The sequence below is a fragment of the Prionailurus viverrinus genome, chromosome C1, assembly GCF_022837055.1.
Source record: "Prionailurus viverrinus isolate Anna chromosome C1, UM_Priviv_1.0, whole genome shotgun sequence".
Classification (NCBI taxonomy): domain Eukaryota; kingdom Metazoa; phylum Chordata; class Mammalia; order Carnivora; family Felidae; genus Prionailurus; species Prionailurus viverrinus.
Genome location: NC_062568.1, coordinates 65,321,494 through 65,347,357, shown reverse-complemented (window position 1 = coordinate 65,347,357; position 25,864 = coordinate 65,321,494). Strand labels below are relative to the sequence as shown.

Genomic DNA, 25,864 nt, shown 5'->3' with positions numbered 1-25,864 from the left:
GTCAATTCTGGCTCTGAGCTTCATTTGTTTGTTTTATTAAGATATGATTGACATATAGCATTATATTAGTTTCAGAAGTACAAAGTAATGATTTGATATTTGTATACAGTGAGAAATGATCACCAAAATAAGTCTACTTAATATCCATCACCACAGTGACGAGAACTTTTAAGATCTACTTTTTTAGGGGCACCTGATGGCTCAGTCGGTTAAGCATCCAACTTCTGGTTTAGGCTCAGGTCATGATCTCACAGCTTCGTCGGTTAGAGCCCCACATCAGGCTCTGTGATGACAGCACAGAGCCTGCTTATGATTCATTCTCTCTCTCTCTCTCTCTCTCTCTCCATCTGTCTCTGCCCCTCCCCCACTTTTTCTCAAAATAAATAAATAAACATTAAAAAGCAGCCTAAATTATTTTTTGGTAGTTTAGGGGTGCCTGGGTGGCTCAGTCGGTTAAGTGTCCAACTTTGGCTCAGGTCATGATCTCGCGGCTTGTGAGTTCGAGCCCCATGTCCGGCTCTCTGCTGACAGCTCAGAGCCTGGAGCCTGCTTCTGATTCTGTCTCCTTATCTCTCTGCTCCCCGTCCCCCCAGCCCCGTTCACGCTCTGTCTCTCCCTCTCTCTCAAAAATAAATAAACATTAAAAAATTTTTTTGGAAGTTTATAAATGTTAGTTTAAAAAAATTTGGTAGTTTAAAAAAATAAAAAAAAAGATCTACTCTTCTAGCAAGTTTCAAATGTACAATATAGTATAATTAACTAGAGTCACCATGCTGTACATTACATCCTTATTTGTTTATTTATTTATTTTTTATTTATTTTAATAACCAGAAATTTATACCTTTGATTCCTTTCACCCATTTTACCTTCTCCTCACCCCAGTCTCTGGTAACCATCAATCTATTCTCTGGATCCATAAGCTTGTTTTTTTGTTGTTGTTGTGGTGGTGGTGGTTGTGGTTGTATCTTACTCTACTCAGTTAACTAAAGTGTTTTCTCTTTTTCTAAAATATGAAAATTGTCTGAAGAAACCAAGTATTCTTAAGGAATCAATAGAAATAGCTTAGTGCTATATTTAAGAAGGAAGGTAGGAAAGAAAGGAAAAAGGTAGGAAGAAAGGAAGGAAGGTAAAAAGACTGCCAACAACCTTGATTTAGGGATTAGAGATTGGGTATAGGCCAAATAAAGAACTGGGTTTTCTTTAATTTAAGATGATTCACAGGATAAATAGTAGTATGTATTTAACAATCCTCACAAGTGATGGGTATTCCCTAAGTGGTGAGCAGGTTAAACTTCAGTGCATATGAAAAATTCCTTCTTGCAAATTCTAAGTTTCAACATGCAGGTTCTGTTTTCTTTATGAAAAGTATATATATATTTTTCTATACAGATATTTAAGTAATTAGGAACAGACTTTTAAAAATTTTGTTTGCTACCTGTTTCACTAAGATTGATAATCTCTGTAAAGTATTTACTGGCAGTTGTAATCACAGAGTGGGTGGGACTGTGCTTGTTCCGAGAGATTTAGTCTCTCTGGAATGAATTTTTCCATTTTTCCCAGTAGGTCCCTCTTCATTTCCTTCTGGGTACAAGATTACTTCTGTGTTTGTAGTACAGACTTAGCCTGCATCTGTAGAATATCTTGGGTTATTTGAATATAATACCATTTGCCTATAGCAATCCTAGCATAATAAAAATACTAAGACATATATATGAAAAGTAAATTTTAAATACAATGAACAATAAACTGGGTGAATTGATTTAAGTTTCATAATAAAGGTTATCTAAGTATATTTCATTAGTTAATGTGTTAACATTTAAAAAGCAACTCTGGATCTGTTTTCATATTTGTATACAATCTAAGGATGATGCCTTTTTTTAAGCATTCAAAATCCATTATGCTTTTGTCAATTGCTGTTTGGTATCAGCAAGGTTATCTTTAGTGACTCCACAGTATGATTTTTAAGAAAAATTATACATCTTTTTTAATGCGTCTTTTTTTGCTTCTTATTCCAAAAAAATATACCTCATTAATGACACTGATGTCATCATCCTATTACAAGGTAAAGAGCAATAACTGAAATTTGGCCTGATGTCATAGGAAAAGGCATTTTTAGTCAGTAAGTGGTGAAGAATATATATATTTGTGTATATATGTGTATAAATGCAGATACATAAGAAACATTTCTATTATTTCTATATATTTTACATAGAAATATATATTCTATATAGATAGAAATATATATATTTTATATAGAAATATATATTCTATATAGATAGAAATATATATATATATATATATATATATATATTTCTATCTAGTAATGTAATGTAAACTAGTCTTTCCCATTGTAATCTGACCTCAGCTTAAAATAGAAAATAACCATTGGTAACAAATTACAGACACTTTTACAGCAGTAAAAGTGAACTGCAAGTCTCAGTTCCTGGATCCCAAGATCCATGCCACTCCAGTTTTCAGTTTTTGGTTTTCTGAAGTCCTGAAAGTCCTTCAGTGTCTCCCTTTCACAGAATCAGTTTTGATAGAATATAGTACCCATATATGTAATCCCGTTATCTCTACAGTTTTCTGTAATTTTTTCTTTGCCTTATTCTTAATCCTCTAGAGATATCAATTTTGTGATATTATCTCATCCTAATAGATAACAAAAGAGAAATCTACTTACAGCCAATCAACATGACACAGATTGAAAAGATTTTCTCCGAATTGGTGTTAGGAGACACATTCCCGAATCCTACACTGGTTAAGCTGCTGAAGGTAAAATAAAGTGCTGTGACGTATTTGTCTTTAATGGATGGTCCAGAACTTGAGTCACTGTCATTGTAACGTTTCCCAATTTGTTGTCCTAAGGAATCCAACCATCCGATTTTGTCTGTCAAGTAGGGCCTTTCTACATTTCCAATTGCATACCAAATGCAAGCCAGCCAGTGAGCAATCAAGGCAAATATGCACATTAAGAGCATTAGAACAGCAGCGCCATATTCTGAATAGCGATCAAGCTTCCGGGCCACTCTCACCAGACGAAGGAGTCGAGCTGTCTTCAAAAGACCAATTAATGTTGTTGTCTGTGGAAACAAATGTGTATGGTCAGAAACAGTTGGCAAACAACTCAGTGTATGTTCCTGTGAAGCAAAGTAGGTAGAAACAGGTCAAAACAAGGTGGTAGCATTGAAGATAAATGCGTATTTGAATGAAGTATTAAGGTTAGTTTTTGTTTGTTTTAACTTTACGTCTGCTTTGGAAAATACTTTGAAAGTGTGTGGTACATTCATATCTTGGCATGCAAGACCCATGGGACAGACACTCCATCTGTTTAGCTTTATGCTCTAACCAAGTGCCTTGGAGATAACGAATAGTCAGTAAATCATTCATTCACCAAGAAACGTCCCATGTGTTACTGGTGTGCCTAGCAAGTGCCTACACACTGGGATTGTAGCGTTGAGCAAACAGACGTGATCACTTCTATAATAGAAAGATATTTATTTACTAGACAAAATGCTGTCTCTAGTGAGGAGAAATGAGGTCCACTGTCTCGAGGGGAGAAACAGATGTTTTTTAAAGAAACGAACAATAGGATTGTTTAAAGAGTAAAAAAATGTGACAACAATAATAAGACAAAGTGGTATGATAGAGGGTATTTGAGGGCATGAGTCAGGATGGAGACTGCTTTGGAAAGAAAGGCCAAAGAAGAACTTGCTGAGGAACTGATACTAGAATTGAGAGAAACCTGCATAATGAGAAGAACCAGGCAAGCAGATAATTGGGAAACTTACTGGATGATTGCATGTATGCCTTAGACACTATATTTAAATTCATTTTTCCTTCCCAAATGTGTTAAATTGATAAATTGTTTCTTGAAGTCCCAATGATATTACGTATTTTTCTGTGGGGTGTGATATGTGTAATTAATTGTATGATTATTACTGACCAGGTATCTAATGATAGGACACTTCTATATAATAACAGGATACTTCACTGGTTGTTTGGATTTGAAATCTGATAAGTACAAATTACAAGTTCATTTCTTAGGTTTCCTAAATAATGTCAGCTATAAGTACTATATAATTCACAGGGCATATAATTATTCCATAGTTACATGGTGTTTACCAATCAATTATTGAGTCATTTTATGTGTTCATTGTTGGTGTTTATTTTGCAAAGTACATCCAACCACATTAAGAATACTTATATTTTAATTAAAGAAATAGCACATTGCAGAACTATCACCCTCTATCCATATTGATTTGGTGGAAAAAAAGCACTAAATATTAAGAAAAATAGTTTCATCAGAATTCTATAATAAGTGTTGTAGTTTCTTTCTTTTTTCTTTTTCTTCAGAGTGGTCACTAAGAGGAGGGGAGATCCCTTGGTCTCCTCTAAATTCTTTTTAAGTTGTATTGGACCCTTCTAGAGGTGAGAGGAACTTGTGTAGTTGGGATGTGCTTATTACATTTGGGCTCTGGTCTTTGTTCATTATGGGATGTATGAAGAAGTGAGTCTTCTCTGCTCCCAATGTTGAATTATTGTTTTTCAAGGTGGAATAAAGAAAATAGCATTTTTTTCTTCACAAATGTAAGAGTATATCTCTTCTCAACAAATAAAGGGAGAGTCTAAGTTATTATTTTTTTTCAACGTTTATTTATTTTTTGGGACAGAGAGAGACAGAGCATGAACGGGCGAGGGGCAGAGAGAGAGGGAGACACAGAATCGGAAACAGGCTCCAGACTCTGAGCCATCAGCCCAGAGCCTGATGCGGGGCTCGAACTCACGGACCGCGAGATCGTGACCTGGCTGAAGTCGGACGCTTAACCGACTGCGCCACCCAGGCGCCCCAAGTCTAAGTTATTATTAAGTAGTTTTCTGGAAGAAAAAACTTTCCATCATTTGAATTATTAACATTTTAGATGATCAGTTTTTTTTTCAAATTTCGTTGGCTCTTTGTTTCAAGTTTTTGTTTAAACTCTATTTAGTTAACATATAGTATAATATTGGTTTCAAGAGTAGAATTTAGTGATTCGTCACTTCTATGTAACACCCAGGGCTCATCACAAGTGTCCTCCTTAATACATCACCCATTTAGCCCATCCCACACCCGCCTTCACTCCATCAACCCTCAGTTTGTTCCCTACAGTTAAGAGTCTCTTATGGTTTTGCCTCCTTCTGTCTCTTTTTTTTTTACATTCTTTCCCCTATGTTCATGGGTTTTGTTTCTTAAATTCCACATATAACTGAAATCATATGGTATTTGTCCTTCTCTGACTTACTTAGCATAATACACTCTAGCTCCATCCACATTGTTGCAAATTGCAAGACTTACTCTTTTGATGGCTGAGTAATATTCCATTGTATATATAATGGAATATATATTCCATTATATATCTATATCTATATCTAAATCTATATCTATATCTATATCTATATCTATATCTATATCTATATCTATATCTATATCTATCTATGTCTATATCTTTACCCAGTCATAGTCAATAGACATTTGGGCTCTTTTCATAATTTGGCTATTGTTGATAATGCTGCTATAAACATCAGGGTGCATGTGCCTTTTTGAATCAGTATTTTTGTATCCTTTGGTATAAATACCTAGTAGTTCAATTTCTGGGTTGTAGGGTAATTCTATTTTTAAATTTTTGAAGAACCTCCATACTGTTTTCCAGAGTGGCTGCACCAGTTTGCATTCCTACCAACAGTGCAAGAGGGTTCCCCTTTCTCCACATCCTTGCCAGCATCTGTCATTTCCTGTGTTACTAATTTTAGCCATTCTGACAGGTGTGAGGCAGTATCTCTGAAGTTTTGATTTGTATTTCCCTAATGATGAGTGATATAGAGCATCTTTTCATGTGTCTGTTTTAGCTGATCAGTTACATATTGGGACTTTGGAACGAACAAATGGATGTATGAATTCTGTATCCATACCCATCTATCATCTTGGAGAAGTTGTTTACTTCATCTCTAGACCTCAAATTTTTCATCTGCAAATGAGCATAATAATGCCTCCTCATAGGTTTGTAGGTAATGCCCAGTAAATAGTAGCTTTTTGTTCTTATTTAAATATCTCATAAGCTTTAGTTTCTATCAGTAAGTGGGAACATTATATTGTAAAATGGATGGATACATACATTTTCCAAATGCATTACTTCGATATCTAGAATTCCAAATGGAGGCTTTTCCAACACTGGTCTTGGCATCCTAAGGAAATGGGTGGGAATTTTAAAGACAAAAACATCATCTACATGCACTGATTGCTTGGACTTTAGTAGCAGGAATCACTGGTTCAACGTGTCTCTTTCTACACTTCATAGCTTGTTTGTGTGTTTATATTTCCTCCATGCTCTGTTACCTATTTACTTGTGTTGAGAAATCAGAAATATTGAAAATTATTGCTTAAAACTTCTTTTCTTTGGAAGAAAAATTTTCTCTCAACCTCAAAATAAGTGAAATATAATGAAAATTCTCTAAGGTATTTGGTTAATGAAGTGAAATGCTTCAAAACAAATGAGATGTTTTAATAACATCTTGTGATAATAAGTACTAATGACTCTTTTGGCTGCCAAGATAGTAAAGCAAAAATGATGTTATATAATCCATTTGCTGTGTAGGTCAGCTTCCTCCTTTTTCTCTCCCTTCAAAGAAACATCTGATGTTTCTTCTAGGATTATATCAAAATAAGGCAAAACCTAAATGACAGTAAGTTCTCTAAGCAGATAAGTGAATATAATTTATATAACAACACACAAATGACATCTTTTCTGGACAAAAAAAAAAAGCTTAACAAATATGGTACACAATGAAGTCTCAAACCAACTGACATGATACTAAATGACTGCAAGGGTAGAGAGAGGGAGATGGGGAGAGAGGGAGGGAAGAAGAGAGAGAAAAGAAGAGGAGAGAAAAGAGGGAGAAATTTCTAAGCAGTTGTTTTATCTTTCAGTTGCTTCTGAGGATGAATGAAAATGGACTTCAACAGTCAAAGCCATTCTCTTGTGATTCCATAAGATGTACCCAAGCATAACTACATATGTTGTTTGGCAATGTAACAAATGACTTGATCTTATTTGTATTGTTATCAAGAGGCTGCTAACACACCTGGGCTTTCTTCCTTAGCTACTGTTGTGTGCAGCCTATCTTGTAGATAGATGACACGAGACTGCAATAACACTTTTCTTCTTCTTTAAATTTCTCTTTAAAGATTTAAAGGGGTTTTCCCATTTTACACAAAGGAAAAACGACTACAGCAAAATCTCAGAGAGCAAAGACTAAAGAATGATCAGTTTCCTCTTGCTGATTTGTTGGCGACTATTTGTCCCTTTGTTTACTTCAATGTACTATCTCCGTCTTATGCACAAATGAAAAATGAGACCCACATCTACCTTATAGCTGTGTTAACATCAGAACATGGCTGAAGGGAATGTTTTTGGCATACATGTTTCTCTGACCATATATCTAATTTCATGTAATACTCAGCCATACTATGTAAATTTATTTTGTGTTTTTTTTCCAATTTTTGAAAATAGAAATAAATCCATCCTTACACTTATCGCAACAATTAAAAAAAACAGTAGAGGTACAAAGAATCTTAGGTATTATTTTTTAACTTTCCACTGGTATCAGAAAAAATATTGTCTGCTTTTTGCTACTTTGGGTAGACTAACCAAGCATAAGAGCTCACAAGAGGTATGTGTGATTATGCACTACAAAGATATCATGACAATAAATAAGATGGAGAAAGAGGTGAGCGACTTGGTAGTAGATGGAAGCAAGGTACTTTGTTTTTTGGTCATGCCCATGGATTGCAGCAAAAGAGACATAATGAACTCTAATAAGTCATGTCTCTGCCTCATCAGAACCTATGCCACTTCAGAACTCCTTTCACTGTGATTGAATGGTATTTCAAACTCTTTTTGCCTGAACGCCACAGTAAAGAAAGTGTACTTGTTTAAGACTTGTATTTTTAATGTATTTTGTCAGAACTTTTTAAATGTAAAATGATTTTTCCCCTGGAATTTCAAATTATTGACATTTTTGGGTGGCTGAAGCATATCATCCAATTTAAATTTTTTAAAAGACCTACCCACATCCATAGTTTATTAAAGCCCTGGATACTTTCTTATACTGAGGTAGAAGTTAGTCTCCGTTATTACGGATGACTTTCTTAATGAAACTGTATTTAAAAATATATCCTCTAAGCAATTGAAATTTTGTAAACGCGTTAGATACCAGACCCAGACTCAAGATATTTTCAAATGGTTCAGGCAATAATCTCTCTCAGTGTAAGTGGGATTCATTTTAAAGACCTGAAATTAGAATAGGGGATTTCTTGCTAGTGTCCAACAATTCTCTACTCAAGAATAAATTTGGCTACAGTCAAACTGGGAAAGCCTCCTCAATACGAGAAAGTCTCATGCTCAATAATTTTTCAAAATAATTCTACCTTTTTTAAGTGAGCGCTTTCAAGAATCTTACGTGTAAAATACTTTATTTCAGAGGCTTACTCTTCACAACTTTCGCCTGTAGTCAGTGGACAGAATTATTCTTTTATAAATGAGGAAATATAAGTATGTGATCTTCAGTGTTGTCTACAGGATTGAAAGAATGAATCATCGTTGAAAATCTCTACTTAATCCATCATTCTGTTCTGTTTGTCAAGAAATATTTGGGTTCAAGTGGAGAAATGGGAACACTTAGTGAGTAATACATTTCATAACTCTGCATTTCTGTTTTGCTTTAGATTTCATTTCAATTCCCTCCTAAGCCTTGGTACTTGTATACACCATTCCATGAATTACTTATCCAATAAAACCCAGTAATATTGAAGCTAGTTTCAAGTTCCTTCAGCTTGAGCCACATTTTTTCAATATTTCTAAGGACACATTCACTAATACAATAAAAAAAGCCATATTTGAATATGTAAAAAACCTTAAGGAAATCACCTAGCTTATCCTTTCCTTATTCGTACCCAAACCTCACAAATCTCTGCACAAACTGTGGCTTTCAAACAGAAGGTTTTACAACCTGTCTGGGACAGTCACTCCAATATTTAACAACCTTTACTGTCAAGATGCTTTTATACTTATTTTGTTTATAATTAACATTCTATTTTTGCTGCAGTTGGAACTCACTTTCCCTTTCTTTAGTTACAATAACATGGAAAACTGGTCATCAAGTGATTTTAAGACAGCAGTAAGATATGTTACAATGAATAAAAAATTATGGATGTTGTATTTTTAAAATGGAAATTTGACTTGTTTTGAGAAATATATAACCACAAATTGAAACTTATATCATCTCTAGCAAATTGTAGACAATAGATGACATATACATGATGAATAAATGATCAACTTAGTGCAAAATATATTTTTTGATGGAATGTTCTTATCTTTCCTTGGTTCAAAAATTACTGCACTGGGGATCCTGTGTCTCTCACTTGTCATGCCACAAATTTCGGCAGGCATGACCGACAGCCTCAAATACATGCCAATGAAGACATCTGCCTTAACTCCCAAAGAACTATCTAAAGAGAGATGCAGTCACTTTATTTGTAGAAATATATTATGTATACAGGTCTTCATAATGTATTTTTTTATTTAAATTTGAACATGAGTGTGTCTAATGTTTTAGCAATTCACTTCTAACAAACTAATGGTAACTACTGTAGAAATCAGGTTCAGAAAGAATGCTGACAAGATGATCAGAATTGCTATACAGATACTTCCTAAGTTTTTCCTTGTATCCATTCTATGATGCATCTAACAGACTAATGAAGCAAACATACCAATGTGAGTAGAAACTCCTCTTTTCTATTAAAATTTCCCCCAAAGAGCACTGTAAATACTTAGGTTTCAAACACCTTGCCTGCATTCAGGATTCATGAAAAATAACAGTAAAGTGGGAATGGAGAGAGGTTGACAAAGCAAGTGATGAATCAAAAGAACACCAATTTTCAGGAAAGGAAGAGGTTAATGAAGTGTGTAGCTAAAGAGAGTCCTCCAGATTCTAACAGTTGATCTATCTGAAACTAAGATTTGCCACAGATAAGCAAAATATGGGAACACTTGAGGCAGATAATGAAAAGTTGACTTTTTGGAGACTGAGCCAATAGTGTTATTCTCTTGCATCAGTGATATTGAGATAATTTTCTATGGATGGCATCATACTTGACGATGTAAAAATTAAGAAATAGAGAATCCCTTCCTTCCTGGGTCCGACTGGATGGCACTGACATCAGGAAGATATTAATGACACAGGCAAACCAAGTTATTGTTAGTATTCCTTTCTTAAACATTTTTTTAACATTTAAAAAGATTAAATGGTTGTTTTGAAAAAGTGAGCAATTCTGCTCATGTATCTGCTTCAGTAAAAATGTATATGTCAAACTGTCCTCAGCATTGCTAGCATGTATGTATTATAGCTAAAATAATATAGATCCAAAATTTGTAAAGGTTTCCTTCTTCAGAGTTGAATGTAAATGAAACTGAAGTGTCACAGTCGCTTACCACTTAGAGAAATTGGCAAGAAAGACATTAATGTTTAATTGGCATTGACAAAATTGTTTTCTCTAAGGTTATCCAAGATGCTGTGATGCATAGAAAACAACATTTTAATAATTCAGCTAGAATTAAGCAATTACGAAATCATGACTGTTCTTATATTTAGTTTTAAAACACTCCTTCAGTTGATTATTTATGTCTTCATTTCGTAGAAATGTTCACCTATGAGCACATGAAAGCCCTCTCCTGGACTTCCTCTTTGTCCCAGATGAGGCCACCAGTTCTTGGATATCTAAACAGCAGAATCGTTCCTGCCATTTTTAAAAATGCAGGTTTCAAGGCTTTACTTTAGACCTACCCAATATGAATCTACAAACTTTTTTATAAGACCCACACAGAAATCAGTGCATGGTCCTGATGCAGAAACACTGATCTAAACCAATCTTTACCATGATTTCATCTAATTTATGTGTAATTTAATGGATCTCACTTCTTTTTCTTATATTCACATATATATCTTCTAGATGCTCATGGAGTCCTCAACTTGCCTACATGCCATCTGTACTCGGATGACTGATAAGCATCTCAAACTTCACATGGTTCAAACGGGAATTTCTACCCCATAACGCACCTTCTTCTCCCCAGGCTTTTCCCATTTGGATACATAAGTGGCCACCTATAAAAGTTGCTTACGTAGTCTCCATCCTCCAAAATATTTCAAACAAGAAGAAAGAAACAACAAAATCTTTGAACCATCATTAATTCTGCTTTTTTTTTCTTACTCCAGCAAAATTTAGTCCATCAACAAGCCCTAACAGCTCTTCTACCATTTTCCAAATGTATTTACATCTCTTCACCTCTATTGCCACCATGTGGTGCAAACCCTTGTTGTTTTGTCCCTTATATATATGTCCTTATATATATATTATATATATTATACCCTTATATAATGTCCCATTATAGCAAAAGCTCTAATATCATTCCTCTGCTTCTACCCTGACTAAACTTTCTGCAGACATCCACCATGAGGTCTTTAAAACTGCCCATTATATCATATTATTCCAACTCAGAAGGCTCCACTGCAGCCAGAATAAATACCAAATGTCACTGCTCCTTGTGATTTGGTCCCTGTCTCTGCATTCTCATATCTTAGCACTCAATGTTTCAGCCTAGCTGCCACTGGCCTTGTTTCTATTCTAACACACCAAGCTTGTTCCCCAGTTCATTTTCATTAGTGTTTTCTTCTGCTTGAAATTCTCTGCATGTGTTTTCACGAAGCTCGTTTCTTTGGATCAAGTCTCAACTCAAACGGCACCTCCCCAAAGGTCTTTCCTAATTTCCCCATCCAAATTAGCTGCCCACTGAAGTCGCACTGCACTACATGGCTATTTTCTTGTCAGTTCACAAAGTTCTTAAGAGGAAAAACAAAATAGCCCCTTCCTTCACCATGTGCAACCTTCTAACACCGCTCTTTCCTCTTCTCTTTATTACCAAGATTCCAGCAGGAGGGAGTCCTACTCCCTGCCTGTTAATTTCTGAAGATACTTCAGTTTGGCTTGTGACCAGTATCTGATCCATTTGCTACCAATGCATACTGAATTGACACACCCAGTGACTTGTTTTCAGCCTTTAGCCTACTTTATACATTTACAGTATTTGACACCATCTTCTTGAATTTTTCCTTACTTCCTAGTTGAGTGAGGTAGTAGAAGTCCGGTAATGCCTACAGTGGTCTCCAACAACAGCAAAAATCTTCTGTGTCCTATATAATTTTTCAATGTATCACAGTCATTTGTATGGGCAAAAATGAAATTTATGTACTAAGCGTCACTGGGTTTTAATATAACAGATATTCACTTTTGCACATTTTAACATTCGTGAAAATATCCAGGAATTTAGCTACCATGTAAACTGAGAGATAATGAACTAGTCCAGTTTGGACCTTCATTAACAGGTGTTTGCTATTTCAGGAAATTACATCTTCAATGATATCAGGTCTTGTAGTACGTGTGTACTGTGCATATACATCATGGCTCTGCCAGTCTATGAGCACTAGGAGTCTATCTCACAGTCCTGAGATTTCTAGGTATGTTAGTATATGCATGTATATACGTATCTACCTGCATATATGTATGTATACACATAAAAACCTATATAAGCACATACATATATATTCAACCCTTATGTTAAGATGAAAATATAAAATAAACCAATAATGTTCAGTTTAATGTTTAATTTATTGCTCAAATATGAACTTCCTCATTATAACTAAGTACAAGCATCTGCCAACTCCATTATATCATTTAATGTAGACCTATCTGAAACATTAACATATTCAACTAGGTATTTTATGAACATTTATTTCTTCTTTATATTAAGGGTGGACATTAAATTTTATATTTGTGAAATTATATGTATAAGAAGGCTATACTATCTATGACTCTTATTGAATAATAGTAAAAGGGGGCATTATAAAATATTTCTTATATTGGTTCTGATAAGATTGGGAACCGACGCTTTATAGCTCCATGCTTCTAGTGGGCTTCCTCTGTAACTGGCTTGGCTTTCCTAAACTCTCTACCTGAAAAACTTCTACTGGCAATCAGGAACCCTTCCTTCCATGCTCATATGTCCTCCTGTACCTAACATTATGAAAGCATTTATCAGATAGTACTCCAGCTGCTTATCCACTGCTCCCCATTCTAGACTGCAAGCTCCCAGACAATGGGATCTTGTCTTACTGTTTTTGTTTTGTTTTGTTTTGTTTGTGTAAATACAGGATCTAGCCTGTTGGCACATAGTTTGTTCTTAATAAATGCTTATAGAATGAATGAACCCACCTGAGTGGAGGCTACCATAACACTTTCTGGGAATGGCAAAATGAATTAAGTCAATTCTCATTCAAATATGTCAAAAAACTACATGAAATTCTAACTGGTAAAGCATATAAAATCAAGCCAATCCTTTTTAGTGGAGATGGATGGCTCTGAGTCTTATCAGTCTGTCTTGATGTCAACTCTTGAGGGCCTCTGAACTCAGTCCAACTCTCTCAGGCACCTCAGTGATACTCCAGTTTGAAAAACATTGCACTGGATAATTCTCATCAGAGTGACCTCTAGCCTAATGATTTTAGGATTTGTCACTTAATTTGGGGTCAAAAATCCCCAAAAGTCTTTTTTATTCTATACTTATATGATGAAATGTCCAAAAATAGTTCCTTTGAATATAAGAGCTATTTTCTCTGGAAGCACTTTTCTTTTTCTTCTTCTTTTTTTTTCTTCTTCTTCTTCTTTGCAAGAAACAAAAATGAATGCTGTATATTTTTAATACTATTATTACATGACATTATACACTTTTGGAAAAGTATTATTCTGAAATATCATTATGTACTGAAAAGCCTGATTAAGAGTTTCATTACAATTATATACTATAGTTTGTATATAAAAGAAGTATCTTCTTTATTACTCTTGAAAAATGTATGAAGTAGTCCAATCCATCACAGGTATTATTATTACCTCTCATAGCTGACTCAGCCCAAGAGCTGATACCCTTAACCCCCTTCCAGACCCATCCCTGCACTTGCTACCTTTGATGCCCACATACTTTCCTCACAATATGCCTCATGTTCCTGTGCTTTGCAATCCAGTAACTGTCCTCAAAATATTTTCTTTCTGTCTCCCATTTCTTCAGGTTTCCTACATGCAACTAGCTAATCTAATACTATTATATGATCATAGATAATAAATATTTGTTGAATAAATGTCTTATTAAAGTATTTGCAGATTACTGTGGTAATGTGTAAGTAAAATGTAAGGAAGACTTCATTAAGAAACACAGACTTTAATCCAAAGGGATGGGAAGAAGAGGAGTAACCTTTGGCAAGCACATATTATGTACCAAGTACTGGGTTAGTCTCTTCATATATGCTGTTTTTATTTTTTTTTATTAAAAAACTTTTTAACATTTATTCATTTTCTTTTGAGAGACAGAGAGAGACAGTATGAGTGGGGAAAGGCCAGAGAGAGAGGGAGACATAGAATTCAAAGCAGGCTCCAGGCTCTGAGCTGTCAGTACAGAGCCTGATGTGGGGCTCAACCCCATTAACAGTGATATCATGACCTGAGCCAAAGTCAGACACTTAATGGACTGAGCCACCTAGGTGCCTCATATGCAGCTTTGCTGCTTTGTTTTTAAAAAATCACAAGAGCCTACCTTTCACCATTTTACAGAAAAATAAATGAAATCTTAATAAACTAAGTATCTTGCCAAACTATAGCAAGTAAGTGGCACAGACGAAAACCAAACCCAGGTCTGTCTAGGTCCAAAGTCAGAGCTCTTCACCTATCAGATCACATCTTAAAAAAATGAGAGGTTGGGGCGCCTGGGTGGCGCAGTCGGTTAAGCATCCGACTTCAGCCAGGTCACGATCTCACGGTCCGGGAGTTTGAGCCCCGCGTCGGGCTCTGGGCTGATGGCTCAGAGCCTGGAGCCTGTTTCCGATTCTGTGTCTCCCTCTCTCTCTGCCCCTCCCCCGTTCATGCTCTGTCTCTCTCTGTCCCAAAAATAAAAAAAAATAAAAAATAAAAATAAAAAAATAAAAAAAATGAGAGGCAGCTTTGGGAACATGGGGGAAGCCATGACAGTACACAGGAGTGGAGAACTGGCATTTTCTTTAGGCAAACTTCACTTTTTCCTTGATGATATATGGGAAATGTGGCCCGGAGACCATTTTTTTCCAGAGACTATTTCATCCTTTACTAATGTGAATCACATAAATTTTCTCCTGTTTCAGCTCTCTTAAACTCTTGCCTAAAATAGTGATTATCTAAATTGCATAGGTTAACTTTATTATTTTCAAGTGATATAGTAATGGGATTCAACAAGTCAAATGCTGCATCCTAGAAATTCTACCTTCATGGTCATAATCAGCATATCCAAATACTCACTGGTTTGATTATTATGGATTAAATCTCATCAGTAAAGCAACTACTCTTAACAATCCTATTTACTTATTTATTTGTTCATCCATTCTTCTATTTCACCAAGTTGAAATTTAATTTGCTGTTGGTGTACATATTTTATAGTTTGGAAGAGTGATTTTATTCTATTGTTTACCAATAAGAACATATTTGGTTTAAGTACATGGCTCACCCATTGTAAGAAACTCATAAAGATAAATATCTATAAAGAAGTATTTCACTTTCTTCCCTCTTACTTAACAACCAAAGTTAGGAGTATCTGACATGAAAAATTCAACTGGTTTAAGAGCAGCTAACTTTTTTTTGAGTATATTTCTAAGAGTTTCACATGTATTATCTCCCTAGATCCTCAAATTAAAAATAAATAAATAAAACAATGTAAGGGGGGGGGTAATATCATCCTTACAGAGGAGGAGAGTCAGGCTTGAGGCTTTGTGTGAGGTTTGTAGAACCAGGAAAGATATATTGCTTCATTGCCCTGCTCTTAACTGCTCAGAGTTTGACAGGCAGGGTCTGTAGGACAGAATTTACTTCTAAAGCAATTGTTCCTCTTGGCAGAGGAGGATTCCTTAATCGGTCAGGGAGCAAACATCTGCAGAGGCATTTTTGATATTTGATCTCCTCTTGAAAAAAAAAAAGAAAAGATGCGGTTTACCCTGAATTTTAAAAATTCAACACACTGAGGTTATCTTTTTTAAGTTTATTTATTTACTTTGAGAGAGAGAGAGAGAGAGAGAGAGAGAGAGAATGACCTGGGAGGGGCAGGAAGGGAGGGAGGGAGGGAGGGAGGGAGAGAGAGAGAGAGAGAGAATGACCTGGGAGGGGCAGGAAGGGAGGGAGGGAGGGAGGGAGAGAGAGAGAGAGAGAGAGAGAGAGAGAGAGAATCTCAAGCAGGCTCCAAACTGCCAGCATGAGACCCGATGAGGGGCTTGAACTCACAAACTGAAAGGTCATGCCCTGAGCCGAAATCTAGAGTCTGACACTTAACTGACTGAACCACTCATGAGCCCCCACATTGAGGTTATCTTTCCCAAGCCATTCCCTTAGAATTACTTTCACATCTTCTGTAAATCCTTCCATGGCAGAACCCAGGAAACTTATTTACAATAAAAATCAGTGGCAATTAAGTGGAGGGGACATTAGGAGAACTTCTTTTGGATCAAAGAATCTTTTGAGAATCTGATTAAAGTTATGTACTCTCTCCAGAAAATGCACACTGTACATGTATTTGTCAGATTTCCTTGAAGTTTCCAACTTTATAAGATATTGGGGACACAGAAGTATTTTCCAACATAGATATTATTTAAGAGAAAGAGTTTTGAACACGACATTTCAGGAGATGCCTCTTCTACATAATTTGAACATAAACTAAGCTCTGGCTGTCTCAAACTGCAATTATGAGTTAAGAAAGAAAGAGACTTTATACCCATGAAGTTAACATGTAGAGACTTTACATTCTGGAAATGTGTTATGTGTTATGAAACACTTTTCCTACAGTCTGTTTTCTTGGTTAAAAGATAAATAGTCTTTAGTATCTCTTAGTAGAAAAAGAGAGAACTGTGAATTGTTTGCACTGGCAAAATTGTTCCATTTCATTTTATAGCATTTCCAATGAAGTGAATTTCATCTCTGAGATATAGGACGTTTGTAAAGCAACCACTTGTGGTTTTTTGGCAGTCAAGATAGATGCACTTTGGTAATTGTGATTTTTCAGAAAATAAGACTCTCAAGCAGCTCTTACCTCATCAGAACCAGATCCAAAAATCAGCAAGTCAAAAGGAATTGCTGCCACCATGTCGATCAGGAACCAGCCTTTGAAGTAATGTATTGCTATTTTGGCCGGGTCACTTACCACTTCTTCATTCTGATTTACATATGTGGTTCTGAAGTTTATTAGAATATCTATGATGAACATAATATCCACAATCAAGTCCACCACATTCAAAGGGCTACAAGAGTAGCCGCATTCTCGTCTTTTCTGTTCTTCTCGGTCATTGAGGAGAAAGGCTGCAGAGTAGGGCGTGAATATAGCAGTATATATGACCAACAGCAGAATAAGCCAGTCCCAGACTGCCTTGAAGGGGCTGTAGTGCAGTATTGTAAACTTGTTGATACGTGGTGTCTGGAGTTTATATTCTGGCAGGACATCTGCTCCTAAAGAGAGAACCTGAACACAGAAGAGAACATTACACAGTATATAAAAATGTCATTATGTAACCTCTTAACCTATACAAATATTAAGGTAATTATATGTCAAAATCGATTAGGAAGAATGCATGTAATTGTGAAGTGTGTAAGTAAGAAAAACACGTACATTGAAACAAACCCAAATACCACCCCCCCACTATGTGGCATATTTGACCCCAGAAAACTCCATTGGTATTTCTTGCTAAACATGATTTGCACTGAAAAGTAATGGATATTGTCACTCTGATAGCAAGGAATGGTTACGGGTTCCTTTGAAACATACTACTACTCAGAAATAAAAACACATACCCGTTTTTAGAAAATCATAAAATCAGACTGATACATGAGTAATTCAGTTTTCAAGTCTTAGAAAGGATTGTCTGTAATGAATAGAAACAGCCTACTTGGATCCAGATTCATATTTAATTTACATATATTTAATTTATAATTAAACCCTGATAAATTAAACTCAACTCATTGAAATCTTTAATTACAATTTTTCCACCTGCAATCTGTTTTTAACCTTTGGGGGGGGGGGCGGTGCGGAAAACACAAGAGATTAAAATAAACACAAAGGAGTCTTTTTCCTAAAAGGTTGAGAGAATATTTTATAACCTGGGACAAATGTACTTTCACCCAAACTCCTCCATCACATGTAGAGAATCACGAAAAGACAATGGTGCAAAGAGATGTTCAGAATATCGATCTGGAAATGTTGCAAGATTATTATCACCAAGGGGTACGTAAACCCTGAGATTTGTTCTACATAACAAGACACTGGGTAAAATAAAATAGCTCATCTTTTAGAGTCTTGATTGATCTGAAAAAATGAGCACTCAATTTGAATCATAACCCAGTAGAAAATTTCATGAGTTGGTAATTTTTTTAACTTTTTAAATGTTTTATTTTTGAGAGAGAAAGAGGGATAGAGTGTGAGTGGGGGAGGGGCAGAGAGAGAGAGAGAGAGAGAGAGAGAGAGAGACAGAATCCAAAGCAGGCTCCAAGCTCTGAGCTGTCAGCACAGAGCCTGATATGGGGCTTAAACTCACAGACTGCAAGATCATGACCTGAGCTGAAGTCAGACACTTAACCAATAGAGTTACCCAGGTGCCCCCATGAGTTGGTAATTTTAGACTAAGTTTCAAGAACAAAGCTCAAAACAAAAAGGTTACCTAGCTACCTAGAAAATGTAATTAGTCTAAATATATGGGTTTACAAAAAATAAAAAAAATTTGATGACTCCATAAATGGCACATAAAGACATGTTTTAAGGGAGCAGTGAGTTATAATCTTGTATTATGAATATTCCACCTGTACACAATGGCCCTATTTCAGAGTTAATTTCACTAAATAAATTTTCTTAGGCTAGATTCTTGTAAATACAGCTAATATATGCTCATCTTTGCAGTATGAACCTCAGGCAATCTCCTATTGGTTAGAAAGTATTATTTTTGCATTCTTGATAATTCTATCCCTGTAGGTTTTAACTTGACTATAACAATATCTTAGGCAAATTTCATTCTTAAATCTCATTTTCATTGTCACATCCCACACCTTTTTTCTCCACATATAATGAGTTACCATTCTTATTTAAAAAAAAAAAAACTTGAGAAGTATAGTAACAACCACAAGTGAGGTACAACATGATTTTTAAGTATACCAGAAGAGTTCAGTTAAAATAGGCAAAGATGTTTGAAGATAAGAGCTAAACTGATTTAATTCAGTTTAAAAAAATAAATAATAATAATAACAAATCAATAATAATAATGAACTTAACCATTTTTTCAGTCCAGAGTAAATCTGAACAGGAAATAGGGCTTTATTTTAAGCTATTATGAGAAAGGACAGGAATTAATTATCGGTAAAAAAAAGAAATCTAGAAAAAAAGTGATTTCATTGTTTCTGGAAGACTACAAATCTTCAGAGTCCAAGATTTCAATCTCGATCTCTAACTCTAAAGAGGAATATGTTTGGAAAATCTGTCAGTTGATGAGTGCATCTAATCCTGTAATGGTCAGTACAGAAAACAAGCCTATAACATTTCGGTCCAGAAAGAATGGATCAGCTCTTAAGATGTCATTATATAATGTCCTTTTCTAAAAACAAAACAAAACAAAGCAAAACAAAAAAAGCAGGGAAGATTCGGAGTGTAAGAAGTAAAACCCAAAACCTTATTTTGCCTCTCAAAGTCATCTAAAACATGGACCTATTATATCTTTCCAGTTCCCTCTCTCAGTAGATTCTTTTATGCACTCTGACAAGTCTTGGCTAAAATTTTTGAACTGTGGAGATCTTACCAAATCCCTAAATTCACAAATATCTCTCATTAAAAAAGGGTATATAGTTATTCAAAGAGAATGCCCAAAAAGTCATTTTTAAAGAAAGGGATATTTGTCTAAGTTTGTTTCCTGCTTAAGTGACATGCCCCTGATACCAACCTCCCACAGAGGGCAGTTTGAATACTTGTTTTAGCAGAAGTCTAAGTTAGAATGCATTCAGCACAATGGAGCATCCCCTGAGAAGTGAAAACTGTGGATGGAGCCCTTTCCATCCCACACATGCAAGCATTCTTTTAAGTTAGATAACCACTGTGCTAAGAGCTGGAGACTGAAACCTTGGGAAGATACTGTCCTAGACATTGCAGAGTTTACAGTCTACTGGGAGAAAAAGACATGCAGGAAAACGGGAGCCCTGCTGAGGTCCACTTGGTTCATTTCTGGGATTGGTGGTGGTGCTGATGAAAGGGGCCTCTAAAGAGGACTTTGAGGGAAGGATGTCACTTGAACTAAGACTTCAAGTGGGAAGAAGAAAAGAATGCAGCTGGGGAATGAGGATACTGGCAAGGGAAGACTAGTACAGGTAGAGGAAACAGAATGAACAAAGGTAGGGAAGCATGGAATCATCTGTTGTGTGTTGAGGAATTACAAGCTGCCTTATGCTGCTGATGGATAAAAGGCAAGGGAAGTTGTGGTGGGGATGGCAGTGCCGAGAGACAGTGACAGGCTGTGGAAGATCTAATGTGATAGGGATATCTAGCTTTCTCCTATAGGTCAGTTTCTCACACTTGAATAAAGTACAGACTCCTTTTAAGGGAAAGATACTTATTACAGGATCTCAGTGGTAACGGCTATTATTTTTATTTATAGTGTTAAGGAAATACATGCAAAAGTAAAACGAAGTTAAAACTCCTTATGTTTATATCTCTTAATATGACTGTTGTGGGTTGAACTGTGAATCCCAGAAAGGTATGTTGAAGTCCTAACCTCCCTGTGAATATGACCTTAGTTGAAAAGAGGGTCCTTGTAGATGTAATCAAGGGAAGATGAAGTCATCTTGGATTGGGGTGGGCCTTGATGCGAAAACTGTTATCCTTATAAAAAGAGGGAAATTTTGGGGCACAGACACAAAGAAACAGAGGGATGATGCCATGTGACAATGGGGGAAGATATAGCTGCAAGCCAAGAAACACAAGGAATGGTGGTAGCCACTAGGACCTGGAAGAAAAGCCTGGAACATATTCTCTCCCAGAACCTCCAGGAGGAACCAACCTTGTCAACATCTTGATTTTGAACTTCGAGCCCCAAGAATTGTGAGACAATAACTTCTGTTGTTTTAAGAAATCCATTTTATTTTGCTATGGCAGCCCTAGAATACTAATACAATGACAAAAAATGACAATAGATGAATTACAAAATATTTGCAAGCCAATGAATTCAAACTACCATCACTAATTGAGTATTTGACACATCTGTAAGTCAAAAACTGTTGGTGTTTGGCTACTGTGTGGGGTTTGATCTAAGGGGTAAAATATTTTTCTCTATTCTTAACCTCAATGCCTTTATATCAGGTATGCTGTCAAAATACTTCAAAGATTGGAGTTCTAGGTGGCTCAGTCAAATGTCCAATGCTTGATTTTGGCTCAGGTCTTAATATCATGGTTGTGAGATTGAGCCCCACATTGTGCTCCACACTGACAGCAAAGGGCCTGTTTGGGATTCTCTTTCTCTCTCTGTGTGTGTATCTCTCTCTCTCTCTCTCTCTGCTCCTCCCCCTTCTCAAAATAAATAAATAAATAAACAAAATACCACTTCAAAGTTTTTACTGTTATTTTAGGGTAAACTGATCTAACTCTTAATTCAAATTTTTCTCCTACTGGGCTTCAAAAGCCCATTTAAATCATGTTCCTTCATACTGTATAAAAGTCTTTGCTTACCTGAAGTTAAGTTTTGCTTTGGGGCATTATTAAATTTTAAATTTAGTGATTATCTACTCAAATGATTTTTGGAACTGCTTCAGAAAGTTAATCCATTTGTTATATTTCAATATACCTATTGATAGCTAACCATTGAAATTTGTTAAATATAGCAATGGAATGTGTTTTGACAATGCATTTGCAGTAATTGGTATGGTACCAAATTATATGGTACAAGTTCTTTTGATTTCTGCATGGGTATGCCTGTGTTATATAATCATTCAATTCTCTCATGAATTCTACTAGCCAATCACTTCAAAACTTTTATTTATAGAGCATATTTTAGCACCATGAGGTCTCATTATAAATCCAAATGTGGTCATAGGCACTGAAGTCAGGTAGCACTCTGTTATTAAGTGATTATCTTACTGAGTCAGATTATTTTGTTGTTTTGAGCTGTCACCAACATACACAAATTTTTAAGATTTTCTGGAGGAACTTATGGCTGTTTGAGAATATTCTTTTCTGTGAATATTTTTTAAGAATTGTTAAAGGTTACCATACAGAGAAGGCAAGGTGACCAAATTTAGTTTTAGATAAATGCATCTGGCAATGGAAAGTGGGAGAAACCAGAGGGGGCAGGATTAGAGGCTTGGAGATAAATTAGGACTTTGGTATGGAAGAAAGATAGACAAGTGCAGAGAGATCAAGAAAGCCTGTATTAAGGAAAGGTGGCAGAGATTGAGAAAAGGACACTTTTGAGAAATAAATGCATCTTCAGATAAGGATGAGAAGTAAGGAAACATTTGTTTCTTTGTAGTTTCAATGAGTTTTATTATAGCCTGTCACAGTAATATAAATCTATGAAGGCTAACCCATTTATGGAATAAGGCAAAGAGTTCTAGACTTTACTTATTTTATTTTCAAATTTTATTTAAATTCTAGTTAGTTAATCTACAGTGTAATATTTGTCTCAGGAGCAGAATTTAGTAATTCATCACTTACATTATAACCCCAGGGCTCAACACAAGTGTCCTCCTTAATCCCTATCACCCTTTTAGCCCATCCCCCACCCACCTCCCCTTCATCAACCCTCAGTTTGTACTCTATAGTTAAGATTAAGAGTCTCTTATGGTTTGCATTCCTTTTCCCCCCCACCCTTATGTTCAACTGTTCTACTTCTTAAATTTCACATATAAGTGAAACCACATGGTATTTGTCTTTCTCTAACTGACTTATTCTGCTTAGCCTAATACACTCTAGCTCCATCCATGTTGTTGCAAATGACAAGATTTCATTCTTTTGATGGCAGAGTACTATTCCATTGTGGATATATATATATATATATATATATATAATTTGGGATTCTCATATATATATATGTGTGTGTGTATATATATATGTATCTACACATGTATATATATGTATCTACATATATATATATGTATCTACATATGTATATATATGTATCTACATATATATGTGTGTGTGTGTGTGTGTGTGTGTGTGTGTGTGTATATATATATATATACATATATATATATATATATATATTCTTCTTTATCCATTCATTAGTTGATGGACTTTAAATGTGAAGATCTGGGTTTAAATTCCAGATACATTTTTTTCTTGTAAGTAATTTAATCTCTCTAGATCTACGCTTTTTTGTTTTGTCTTGTGTTTTCATCTGTGTAATGGAGATAGAATCTTTGCTCAAATCACCTCTCTATACAGAGCTACCATATCACATTAGGTAATTTCTATAAAAGTAGCTGATAAAATGGGAAGTATTTACATAAAGTAATTTCATTATTGTTTAGAATTCTAGGCTTACTTACTTATATCTTGATTCAGACAAATCAACTATAACCAAAACATTTATGGACCAATTGGAGAAAGTTGAACATTGACTAGACATTGATAATATTAAGGAAATGTTTAGTTATCTATTCTCTGGAACACACTAAACCAAAACATAGTGGCTTATAGAGTGGCTCTCTATGGATGAGAAATTTAGGCTGTGCTCAGTTGAGCCATTCTTCTGCTCCATAACAGTGTCAACTGGGGTCCCTCAATGATGTTTAGGTGTGGCTGAGCTTGTGTAGAGAATCCAGAAAGTCTTAACTGATATTTCTAGTACCTTGGTGGGGATAGTTGTAAGGCTGGCCTCATGACAGATGCTGGAACAGCTGGGTGGCTCTTTTTTTTCTAGATAAATATAGATATAGATAAATATAATCTAAAGACATATATCTATATTTACTTATCTAGATATAGAGAGACTTTTTATATATACAGTTTTTATAGAAACTGTGTGTATATATAGAGTTATATAGAGAAATATATAATATAAAGGCTCTGTGTGTATGTATATATATGCATATGTGTGTATATATATACATATACATAGATACAGTTTTTATAAAAATTATGTATAATTTCTTCATATAGTCCCTTTTCATGGCACTTTTCCCTATGGTCTCTGCAGCAGGGTAGTAATATGTCAATGTGGAGATTCAGTTCTCCCAAGAGAGAAATAGAAACATCCAGCCCTCTTAAAGTCAAGGTCTAGGTATAGTACAGCATCATTTTTGCCATATTCTATTAAACAAAGCAGTCACAGGCCAGCCTAGATTCAAGAATATGGAGGAGTAGCCTTTACCTTTTGATAGAAGAATAGCATAGATGCAGAAGGAAAGAATAAATTATGGCCATCTTGGAAACAAACTGTCACAGGAATTATTGCCAATTGTTTTTAGGTGTGATGATATTGTGGTTATTTTTTACTAGTATTTACTTTTTAGGGGTACATAGTGAAATACTTTATGGATAAAGTGCATTTGGGAGTTTGCTTTAATATATGGAATAACTGTGGGGCATACATTCCAAGACCCGTGGTGGATGCCTGAAACTACAGATGGTACTGAACTCAATATATATATATATATATATATATATATATATATATATATATACACACACACACACACACACACACACACATATAATGTTTTTCCCTATACATACACTCTTATGATAAAGTTTAACTTATAAATTGGGCACAGTAAGAGATCAACAACAGTAACAAACAATAAAATAGAACAATTGTAATGACATGTTGTAATAAAAGTTATGTGAATGTGGTCTCTCTCTTTCTCAAAATATCTTATTGTAGTTCACTGACCTTCTTGTAAGGAAGTAATAACATGTCTATGTGATTAGATGAAGTGAGATGTGTGTATAGGTATTGTGACATAACATTAGGCTACCATTGGTCTTTTGTGATAATCAGACGATCAGATGGAGGGTCATCTGCTTCCAAATTATGGCTGACCATGGGTAACTGAAACTGAAGAAAGCAAAGCTTCAGAAAGTGGGGGTGACTGTAATCCAGAGAGGTGGAATGGAAGGCAGAGAGAAAGTCTGGTTATATGTAGCAACGTTAGCCATATGTTGACTATTACTGAAATTGGGGGGTGGGCATATAGTATTCTTCTTATTTTCATAATAGTCCACATTTTTTCACAATAATAAAAAAAGGAATTTTAGAAGTTCAGCCAGAAAAGCCTAAGATAATTTGAGGATGTAGTTTCCTAATGGAAAAAAAAGAACTGGGTCTGCACAAATCACAAGGGCTCACTCTTATCAGAAATGAGGTGGTTCCTTGCTGGGTAAGCTTGGATTGCTGTTTTTACAACAGAATGTTTAATGTGCTCTCTGCACATCTCATTCATATTATGTCGGCCTCCATCCATCCACACAGACTATACACAATGCCAACTTTGCCAACCATCAAATGTTTGCCTTTAAAGTCCCGTCAAATTGGTGGCTCAGACAAATCATGTTACAAGAAGACAGTTGAACATGCTAGGTCTGCAGATGCTCATTTCTGTGAGTATACTTGGCTACTTTGTTCATTAAGTTAGATTAAAAAATACAGCCACATCTCAGAGACCCATTAGGTCAGACCTTGTCTTGAAATACTT

The 25,864-nt window shown here is 35.4% G+C and overlaps 1 protein-coding gene across 3 annotated transcripts in view; it reads right to left on the bottom strand.

The window, feature by feature from the left end:
- The window catches only part of KCNH7 (potassium voltage-gated channel subfamily H member 7), a 481,489-nt gene that overhangs the window by 54,641 nt on the left and 400,984 nt on the right, over window positions 1–25,864 (bottom strand). For all 3 annotated transcript variants that reach the window (XM_047869110.1, XM_047869112.1, XM_047869113.1), the window contains 2 exons: window positions 17,241–17,666; window positions 2,684–3,083 (listed from right to left, as the gene is read on the bottom strand). In XM_047869110.1, coding sequence (XP_047725066.1) covers window positions 2,684–3,083; window positions 17,241–17,666 — 826 coding nt within the window. The remainder of the gene's footprint in view (window positions 1–2,683; window positions 3,084–17,240; window positions 17,667–25,864) is intronic.